The 11,703-nt window shown below is 43.5% G+C and overlaps 1 protein-coding gene across 1 annotated transcript in view; it reads right to left on the reverse strand.

The window, feature by feature from the left end:
* The window catches only part of LOC139407154 (inaD-like protein), a 294,625-nt gene that overhangs the window by 13,365 nt on the left and 269,557 nt on the right, over positions 1-11,703 (reverse strand). The window contains 2 exon segments of the mRNA XM_071151082.1: positions 3,390-3,522; positions 3,859-3,945. Coding sequence (XP_071007183.1) covers positions 3,390-3,522; positions 3,859-3,945 — 220 coding nt within the window.

The following is an 11,703-nucleotide window of genomic DNA, read 5'->3' on the forward strand; positions in this document are numbered from 1 at the left end:
GGGTCCTACTCATTGTGGAAATGGTCTGGTCCTACTCTCTGTGGAAAGGGACGGGTCCTTCTCTCTGTGGAAAGGGTCCTACTCTCTGTGGAAATGGTCTGGTCCTACTCTCTGTGGAAAGGGACTGGTCCTACTCTCTGTGGAAAGGGACTGGTCCTACTCTCTGTGGAAAGGGACTGGTCCTACTCTCTGTAGAAAGGGACTGGTCCTACTCTCTGTGGAAAGGGACTGGTCCTACTCTCTGTGGAAAGGGACTGGTCCTACTCTCTGTGGAAAGAGACAGGTCCTACTCTCTGTGGAAAGAGACAGGTCCTACTCTCTGTGGAAAGGGTCTGGTTCTACTCTCTGTGGAAAGGGTCTGGTTCTACTCTCTGTGGAAAGGGACTGGTCCTACTCTCTGTGGAAAGGGTCTGGTTCTACTCTCTGTGGAAAGGGACTGGACCTACTCTCTGTGGAAAGGGTCTGGTTCTACTCTCTGTGGAAAGGGACTGGTCCTACTCTCTGTGGAAAGGGTCCTACTCTTTGTGGAAATGGTCTGGTCCTACTCTCTGTGGAAAGGGACTGGTCCTACTCTCTGTGGAAAGGGTCCTACTCTCTGTGGAAATGGTCTGGTCCTACTCTCTGTGGAAAGGGTCTGGTCCTACTCTCTGTGGAAAGGGTCCTACTCTCTGTGGAAATGGTCTGGTCCTACTCTCTGTGGAAAGGGTCCTACTCTCTGTGGAAATGGTCTGGTCCTACTCTCTGTGGAAAGGGTCTGGTTCTACTCTCTGTGGAACATGACTGGTCCTACTCTCTGTGGAAAGGGTCCTACTCTCTGTGGAAAGGGTCCTACTCTCTGTGGAAAGGGTCTAACTCTCCGTGGAAAGGGTCTGGTCCGTCTCTCTGTGGAAAGGGTCTGGTCCTACTCTCTGTGGAAAGGGACTGGTCCTACTCTCTGTGGAAAGGGACTGGTCCTACTCTCTGTGGAAAGGGACTGGTCCTACTCTCTGTGGAAAGGGACTGGTCCTACTCTCTGTGGAAAGGGACTGGTCCTACTCTCTGTGGAATGGGACTGGTCCTACTCTCTGTGGAATGGGACTGGTCCTACTCTCTGTGGAAAGGGACTGGTCCTACTCTCTGTGGAAAGGGACTGGTCCTACTCTCTGTGGAAAGGGACTGGTCCTACTCTCTGTGGAAAGGGACTGGTCCTATTCTCTGTGGAAAGGGACTGGTCCTACTCTCTGTGGAAAGGGTCCTACTCTCTGTGGAAATGGTCTGGTCCTACTCTCTGTGGAAAGGGACTGGTCCTACTCTCTGTGGAAAGGGACTGGTCCTACTCTCTGTGGAAAGGGACTGGTCCTACTCTCTGTGGAAAGGGACTGGTCCTACTCTCTGTAGAAAGGGACTGGTCCTACTCTCTGTGGAAAGGGACTGGTCCTACTCTCTGTGGAAAGGGACTGGTCCTACTCTCTGTGGAAAGAGACAGGTCCTACTCTCTGTGGAAAGAGACAGGTCCTACTCTCTGTGGAAAGGGTCTGGTTCTACTCTCTGTGGAAAGGGTCTGGTTCTACTCTCTGTGGAAAGGGACTGGTCCTACTCTCTGTGGAAAGGGTCTGGTTCTACTCTCTGTGGAAAGGGACTGGACCTACTCTCTGTGGAAAGGGTCTGGTTCTACTCTCTGTGGAAAGGGACTGGTCCTACTCTCTGTGGAAAGGGTCCTACTCTTTGTGGAAATGGTCTGGTCCTACCCTCTGTGGGAAGGGTCTGGTCCTACCCTCTATGGAAAGGGTCCTACTCTTTGTGGAAATGGTCTGGTCCTACTCTCTGTGGAAAGGGACTGGTCCTACTCTCTGTGGAAAGGGTCCTACTCTCTGTGGAAATGGTCTGGTCCTACTCTCTGTGGAAAGGGTCTGGTCCTACTCTCTGTGGAAAGGGTCCTACTCTCTGTGGAAATGGTCTGGTCCTACTCTCTGTGGAAAGGGTCTGGTTCTACTCTCTGTGGAACATGACTGGTCCTACTCTCTGTGGAAAGGGTCCTACTCTCTGTGGAAAGGGTCCTACTCTCTGTGGAAAGGGTCTAACTCTCTGTGGAAAGGGTCTGGTCCTACTCTCTGTGGAAAGGGTCTGGTCCTACTCTCTGTGAAAAGGGACTGGTCCTACTCTCTGTGGAAAGGGACTGGTCCTACTCTCTGTGGAAAGGGACTGGTCCTACTCTCTGTGGAAAGGGACTGGTCCTACTCTCTGTGGAAAGGGACTGGTCCTACTCTCTGTGGAATGGGACTGGTCCTACTCTCTGTGGAATGGGACTGGTCCTACTCTCTGTGGAAAGGGACTGGTCCTACTCTCTGTGGAAAGGGACTGGTCCTACTCTCTGTGGAAAGGGACTGGTCCTACTCTCTGTGGAAAGGGACTGGTCCTATTCTCTGTGGAAAGGGACTGGTCCTACTCTCTGTGGAAAGGGACGGGTCCTACTCTCTGTGGAAAGGGACGGGTCCTACTCTCTGTGGAAAGGGACTGGTCCTACTCTCTGTGGAAAGGGACTGGTCCTACTCTCTGTGGAAAGGGACTGGTCCTACTCTCTGTGGAAAGGGACTGGTCCTACTCTCTGTGGAAAGGGTCTGGTTCTACTCTCTGTGGAAAGGGTCTGGTTCTACTCTCTGTGGAAAGGGTCCTACTCTCTGTGGAAAGGGTCCTACTCTCTGTGGAAAGGGTCTGGTCCTACTCTCTGTGGAAAGGGTCTGGTCCTACTCTCTGTGGAAAGGGACGGTACTACTCTCTGTGGAAAGGGTCTGATCCTACTCTCTGTGGAAAGGGTCTGGTCCTACTCTCTGTGGAAAGGGTCTGATCCTACTCTCTATGGAAAGGGTCTGGTCCTACTCTCTGTGGAAAGGGTCCTACTCTCTGTGGAAAGGGTCCTACTCTCTGTGGAAAGGGTCCTACTCTCTGTGGAAAGGGTCCTACTCTCTGTGGAAAGGGTCTTATCCTACTCTCTGTGGAAAGGGTCCTACTCTCTGTGGAAAGGGTCCTACTCTCTGTGGAAAGGGTCTGGTCCTACTCTCTGTGGAAAGGGACGGTACTACTCTCTGTGGAAAGGGACGGTACTACTCTCTGTGGAAAGGGACGGTACTACTCTCTGTGGAAAGGGTCTGATCCTACTCTCTGTGGAAAGGGACTGGTCCTACTCTCTGTGGAAAAGGACTGGTCCTACTCTCTGTGGAAAGGGACTGGTCCTACTCTCTGTGGAAAGGGACTGGTCCTACTCTCTGTGGAAAGGGTCCTACTCTCTGTGGAAAGGGTCTGGTCCTACTCTCTGTGGAAAAGGACTGGTCCTATCTCTGTGGAAAGGGACTGGTCCTACTCTCCGTGGAAAGGGTCCTACTCTCTGTGGAAAGGGACTGGTGCTACTGTACCTGCGCTCTGTGATGATGTCATGCCCACAGTCATTGGCTTCCTGACGTTATTGAGGAGCTGAAAGGTGGAAGGGGTGGAGTTTAGCGGGGGGTGGGGCGTGACGATTGTGCTGTTGGCACTCACGTGACTCATCTGCTAGAGAGAGGGAGGGGGAACAGAGCTATGATCCAGTCAGGAGAAAACACACACACTGAGGCATGCTGCCCGGTGGCGGTAAGTTTGGCTGGGTGGCTGAGTGACATACAGGCCTGCTAAACAGCCATCAGATGGCCATTTTGGCTTCCATGCACGTGATGAATGGAGAGAAGGAGGAGAGACAGGGGTATTAATGACACAGCAGCCAGGGTCAGTCGATGACTGAGCTTATGCATGCAAGCACCCAGGCAGTGGGGGTGACAACCGGCACGCACGCACGCGCACGCACACGCACACACACACACACACACACACACACACACACACACACACCTGGCTTCCCTGGGAGGGACGTCTGGAAGAGAGCCAGGAGGCAGCCTTCAGTCGGCTCAGCTCCAGGAGCACCACCCCCCTGGCACACTGCAGAGGCACAGGTAGCGCACAGCACGTAACTACCAGAGCAGCTAGGGACTGGCCTTACAGTGTCTAAGGCTTCACTACAGACCCTGGTTCGATCCCGGGCTGTATCCCGACCGGCCGTGATCGGGAGTCCCTTAGGGACTAAGGGAGGGCTTGGCTGGGGTAGGCTGTCATTGTCAATAAGAATTTGTTCTTAACTGACTTGCCTAGTTAAATAAAGGTTCAAATAAACAATACAAAATAAAGAACCTTATCTGACAAGGGCACAGGATAAAGTGTTGTTATATACCTCAGCACTGTAAATGTAGTGTACACTACTGTAGTAAGGGCACAGGATAATGTGTTGTTATATACCTCAGCACTGTAAATGTAGTGTACACTACTGTAGTAAGGGCACAGGATAATGTGTTGTTATATACCTCAGCACTGTAAATGTAGTGTACACTACTGTAGTAAGGGCACAGGATAATGTGTTGTTATATACCTCAGCACTGTAAATGTAGTGTACACTACTGTAGTAAGGGCACAGGATAATGTGTTGTTATATACCTCAGCACTGTAAATGTAGTGTACACTACTGTAGTAAGGGCACAGGATAATGTGTTGTTATATACCTCAGCACTGTAAATGTAGTGTACACTACTGTAGTAAGGGCACAGGATAATGTGTTGTTATATACCTCAGCACTGTAAATGTAGTGTACACTACTGTAGTAAGGGCACAAGATAAACTGTGTTGTTATATACCTCAGCACTGTAGTGTTGTTATATACCTCAGCACTGTAAATGTAGTGTACACTACTGTAGTAAGGGCACAGGATAATGTGTTGTTATATACCTCAGCACTGTAAATGTAGTGTACACTACTGTAGCAAGGGCACAGGATAAAGTGTTGTTATATACCTCAGCACTGTAAATGTAGTGTACACTACTGTAGTAAGGGCACAGGATAAAGTGTTGTTATATACCTCAGCACTGTAAATGTAGTGTACACTACTGTAGTAAGGGCACAGGATAATGTGTTGTTATATACCTCAGCACTGTAAATGTAGTGTACACTACTGTAGTAAGGGCACAGGATAATGTGTTGTTATATACCTCAGCACTGTAAATGTAGTGTACACTACTGTAGTAAGGGCACAGGATAATGTGTTGTTATATACCTCAGCACTGTAAATGTAGTGTACACTACTGTAGTAAGGGCACAAGATAAAGTGTTGTTATATACCTCAGCACTGTAAATGTAGTGTACACTACTGTAGTAAGGGCACAGGATAATGTGTTGTTATATACCTCAGCACTGTAAATGTAGTGTACACTACTGTAGTAAGGGCACAGGATAATGTGTTGTTATATACCTCAGCACTGTAAATGTAGTGTACACTACTGTAGCAAGGGCACAAGATAAAGTGTTGTTATATACCTCAGCACTGTAAATGTAGTGTACACTACTGTAGTAAGGGCACAGGATAATGTGTTGTTATATACCTCAGCACTGTAAATGTAGTGTACACTACTGTAGTAAGGGCACAGGATAATGTGTTGTTATATACCTCAGCATTGTAAATGTAGTGTACACTACTGTAGTAAGGGCACAAGATAAAGTGTTGTTATATACCTCAGCACTGTAAATGTAGTGTACACTACTGTAGTAAGGGCACAGGATAATGTGTTGTTATATACCTCAGCACTGTAAATGTAGTGTACACTACTGTAGTAAGGGCACAAGATAAAGTGTTGTTATATACCTCAGCACTGTAAATGTAGTGTACACTACTGTAGTAAGGGCACAGGATAATGTGTTGTTATATACCTCAGCACTGTAAATGTAGTGTACACTACTGTAGTAAGGGCACAGGATAATGTGTTGTTATATACCTCAGCACTGTAAATGTAGTGTACACTACTGTAGCAAGGGCACAGGATAATGTGTTGTTATATACCTCAGCACTGTAAATGTAGTGTACACTACTGTAGTAAGGGCACAGGATAATGTGTTGTTATATACCTCAGCACTGTAAATGTAGTGTACACTACTGTAGTAAGGGCACAGGATAATGTGTTGTTATATACCTCAGCATTGTAAATGTAGTGTACACTACTGTAGTAAGGGCACAGGATAATGTGTTGTTATATACCTCAGCACTGTAAATGTAGTGTACACTACTGTAGCAAGGGCACAGGATAAAGTGTTGTTATATACCTCAGCACTGTAAATGTAGTGTACACTACTGTAGTAAGGGCACAGGATAATGTGTTGTTATATACCTCAGCACTGTAAATGTAGTGTACACTACTGTAGTAAGGGCACAGGATAATGTGTTGTTATATACCTCAGCACTGTAAATGTAGTGTACACTACTGTAGCAAGGGCACAGGATAATGTGTTGTTATATACCTCAGCACTGTAAATGTAGTGTACACTACTGTAGTAAGGGCACAGGATAATGTGTTGTTATATACCTCAGCACTGTAAATGTAGTGTACACTACTGTAGTAAGGGCACAGGATAATGTGTTGTTATATACCTCAGCACTGTAAATGTAGTGTACACTACTGTAGTAAGGGCACAGGATAATGTGTTGTTATATACCTCAGCACTGTAAATGTAGTGTACACTACTGTAGTAAGGGCACAGGATAATGTGTTGTTATATACCTCAGCACTGTAAATGTAGTGTACACTACTGTAGTAAGGGCACAAGATAAAGTGTTGTTATATACCTCAGCACTGTAAATGTAGTGTACACTACTGTAGTAAGGGCACAGGATAATGTGTTGTTATATACCTCAGCACTGTAAATGTAGTGTACACTACTGTAGTAAGGGCACAGGATAATGTGTTGTTATATACCTCAGCACTGTAAATGTAGTGTACACTACTGTAGTAAGGGCACAGGATAATGTGTTGTTATATACCTCAGCACTGTAAATGTAGTGTACACTACTGTAGTAAGGGCACAGGATAATGTGTTGTTATATACCTCAGCACTGTAAATGTAGTGTACACTACTGTAGTAAGGGCACAGGATAATGTGTTGTTATATACCTCAGCACTGTAAATGTAGTGTACACTACTGTAGTAAGGGCACAGGATAATGTGTTGTTATATACCTCAGCACTGTAAATGTAGTGTACACTACTGTAGTAAGGGCACAGGATAATGTGTTGTTATATACCTCAGCACTGTAAATGTAGTGTACACTACTGTAGTAAGGGCACAGGATAATGTGTTGTTATATACCTCAGCACTGTAAATGTAGTGTACACTACTGTAGTAAGGGCACAGGATAATGTGTTGTTATATACCTCAGCACTGTAAATGTAGTGTACACTACTGTAGTAAGGGCACAGGATAATGTGTTGTTATATACCTCAGCACTGTAAATGTAGTGTACACTACTGTAGTAAGGGCACAGGATAATGTGTTGTTATATACCTCAGCACTGTAAATGTAGTGTACACTACTGTAGTAAGGGCACAGGATAATGTGTTGTTATATACCTCAGCACTGTAAATGTAGTGTACACTACTGTAGTAAGGGCACAGGATAATGTGTTGTTATATACCTCAGCACTGTAAATGTAGTGTACACTACTGTAGTAAGGGCACAAGATAATGTGTTGTTATATACCTCAGCACTGTAAATGTAGTGTACACTACTGTAGTAAGGGCACAGGATAATGTGTTGTTATATACCTCAGCACTGTAAATGTAGTGTACACTACTGTAGTAAGGGCACAGGATAATGTGTTGTTATATACCTCAGCACTGTAAATGTAGTGTACACTACTGTAGTAAGGGCACAGGATAATGTGTTGTTATATACCTCAGCACTGTAAATGTAGTGTACACTACTGTAGTAAGGGCACAGGATAATGTGTTGTTATATACCTCAGCACTGTAAATGTAGTGTACACTACTGTAGTAAGGGCACAGGATAATGTGTTGTTATATACCTCAGCACTGTAAATGTAGTGTACACTACTGTAGTAAGGGCACAGGATAAAGTGTTGTTATATACCTCAGCACTGTAAATGTAGTGTACACTACTGTAGTAAGGGCACAAGATAAAGTGTTGTTATATACCTCAGCACTGTAAATGTAGTGTACACTACTGTAGTAAGGGCACAAGATAAAGTGTTGTTATATACCTCAGCACTGTAAATGTAGTGTACACTACTGTAGTAAGGGCACAGGATAATGTGTTGTTATATACCTCAGCACTGTAAATGTAGTGTACACTACTGTAGTAAGGGCACAGGATAATGTGTTGTTATATACCTCAGCACTGTAAATGTAGTGTACACTACTGTAGTAAGGGCACAGGATAATGTGTTGTTATATACCTCAGCACTGTAAATGTAGTGTACACTACTGTAGTAAGGGCACAGGATAATGTGTTGTTATATACCTCAGCACTGTAAATGTAGTGTACACTACTGTAGTAAGGGCACAGGATAATGTGTTGTTATATACCTCAGCACTGTAAATGTAGTGTACACTACTGTAGTAAGGGCACAGGATAAAGTGTTGTTATATACCTCAGCACTGTAAATGTAGTGTACACTACTGTAGTAAGGGCACAAGATAAAGTGTTGTTATATACCTCAGCACTGTAAATGTAGTGTACACTACTGTAGTAAGGGCACAGGATAATGTGTTGTTATATACCTCAGCACTGTAAATGTAGTGTACACTACTGTAGTAAGGGCACAGGATAATGTGTTGTTATATACCTCAGCACTGTAAATGTAGTGTACACTACTGTAGCAAGGGCACAGGATAATGTGTTGTTATATACCTCAGCACTGTAAATGTAGTGTACACTACTGTAGCAAGGGCACAGGATAATGTGTTGTTATATACCTCAGCACTGTAAATGTAGTGTACACTACTGTAGTAAGGGCACAAGATAATGTGTTGTTATATACCTCAGCACTGTAAATGTAGTGTACACTACTGTAGTAAGGGCACAGGATAATGTGTTGTTATATACCTCAGCATTGTAAATGTAGTGTACACTACTGTAGTAAGGGCACAGGATAATGTGTTGTTATATACCTCAGCACTGTAAATGTAGTGTACACTACTGTAGTAAGGGCACAGGATAATGTGTTGTTATATACCTCAGCACTGTAAATGTAGTGTACACTACTGTAGTAAGGGCACAGGATAATGTGTTGTTATATACCTCAGCACTGTAAATGTAGTGTACACTACTGTAGTAAGGGCACAGGATAATGTGTTGTTACATACCTCAGCACTGTAAATGTAGTGTACACTACTGTAGTAAGGGCACAGGATAATGTGTTGTTATATACCTCAGCACTGTAAATGTAGTGTACACTACTGTAGTAAGGGCACAGGATAATGTGTTGTTATATACCTCAGCACTGTAAATGTAGTGTACACTACTGTAGTAAGGGCACAGGATAATGTGTTGTTATATACCTCAGCACTGTAAATGTAGTGTACACTACTGTAGTAAGGGCACAGGATAATGTGTTGTTATATACCTCAGCACTGTAAATGTAGTGTACACTACTGTAGTAAGGGCACAGGATAATGTGTTGTTATATACCTCAGCACTGTAAATGTAGTGTACACTACTGTAGTAAGGGCACAAGATAAAGTGTTGTTATATACCTCAGCACTGTAAATGTAGTGTACACTACTGTAGTAAGGGCACAGGATAATGTGTTGTTATATACCTCAGCACTGTAAATGTAGTGTACACTACTGTAGTAAGGGCACAGGATAATGTGTTGTTATATACCTCAGCACTGTAAATGTAGTGTACACTACTGTAGTAAGGGCACAGGATAATGTGTTGTTATATACCTCAGCACTGTAAATGTAGTGTACACTACTGTAGTAAGGGCACAGGATAATGTGTTGTTATATACCTCAGCACTGTAAATGTAGTGTACACTACTGTAGTAAGGGCACAGGATAATGTGTTGTTATATACCTCAGCACTGTAAATGTAGTGTACACTACTGTAGTAAGGGCACAGGATAATGTGTTGTTATATACCTCAGCACTGTAAATGTAGTGTACACTACTGTAGTAAGGGCACAGGATAATGTGTTGTTATATACCTCAGCACTGTAAATGTAGTGTACACTACTGTAGTAAGGGCACAGGATAATGTGTTGTTATATACCTCAGCACTGTAAATGTAGTGTACACTACTGTAGTAAGGGCACAGGATAATGTGTTGTTATATACCTCAGCACTGTAAATGTAGTGTACACTACTGTAGTAAGGGCACAGGATAATGTGTTGTTATATACCTCAGCACTGTAAATGTAGTGTACACTACTGTAGTAAGGGCACAGGATAAAGTGTTGTTATATACCTCAGCACTGTAAATGTAGTGTACACTACTGTAGTAAGGGCACAAGATAAAGTGTTGTTATATACCTCAGCACTGTAAATGTAGTGTACACTACTGTAGTAAGGGCACAGGATAATGTGTTGTTATATACCTCAGCACTGTAAATGTAGTGTACACTACTGTAGTAAGGGCACAGGATAATGTGTTGTTATATACCTCAGCACTGTAAATGTAGTGTACACTACTGTAGTAAGGGCACAGGATAAAGTGTTGTTATATACCTCAGCACTGTAAATGTAGTGTACACTACTGTAGTAAGGGCACAGGATAATGTGTTGTTATATACCTCAGCACTGTAAATGTAGTGTACACTACTGTAGTAAGGGCACAGGATAATGTGTTGTTATATACCTCAGCACTGTAAATGTAGTGTACACTACTGTAGTAAGGGCACAAGATAAAGTGTTGTTATATACCTCAGCACTGTAAATGTAGTGTACACTACTGTAGTAAGGGCACAGGATAATGTGTTGTTATATACCTCAGCACTGTAAATGTAGTGTACACTACTGTAGTAAGGGCACAGGATAATGTGTTGTTATATACCTCAGCATTGTAAATGTAGTGTACACTACTGTAGTAAGGGCACAGGATAATGTGTTGTTATATACCTCAGCACTGTAAATGTAGTGTACACTACTGTAGTAAGGGCACAGGATAATGTGTTGTTATATACCTCAGCACTGTAAATGTAGTGTACACTACTGTAGTAAGGGCACAGGATAATGTGTTGTTATATACCTCAGCACTGTAAATGTAGTGTACACTACTGTAGTAAGGGCACAGGATAATGTGTTGTTATATACCTCAGCACTGTAAATGTAGTGTACACTACTGTAGTAAGGGCACAAGATAAAGTGTTGTTATATACCTCAGCACTGTAAATGTAGTGTACACTACTGTAGTAAGGGCACAAGATAAAGTGTTGTTATATACCTCAGCACTGTAAATGTAGTGTACACTACTGTAGTAAGGGCACAGGATAATGTGTTGTTATATACCTCAGCATTGTAAATGTAGTGTACACTACTGTAGTAAGGGCACAGGATAATGTGTTGTTATATACCTCAGCACTGTAAATGTAGTGTACACTACTGTAGTAAGGGCACAGGATAATGTGTTGTTATATACCTCAGCACTGTAAATGTAGTGTACACTACTGTAGCAAGGGCACAGGATAATGTGTTGTTATATACCTCAGCACTGTAAATGTAGTGTACACTACTGTAGCAAGGGCACAGGATAAAGTGTTGTTATATACCTCAGCACTGTAAATGTAGTGTACACTACTGTAGTAAGGGCACAAGATAAAGTGTTGTTATATACCTCAGCACTGTAAATGTAGTGTACACTACTG

This window comes from Oncorhynchus clarkii, chromosome 1, assembly GCF_045791955.1.
Source record: "Oncorhynchus clarkii lewisi isolate Uvic-CL-2024 chromosome 1, UVic_Ocla_1.0, whole genome shotgun sequence".
Lineage (NCBI taxonomy): Eukaryota > Metazoa > Chordata > Actinopteri > Salmoniformes > Salmonidae > Oncorhynchus > Oncorhynchus clarkii.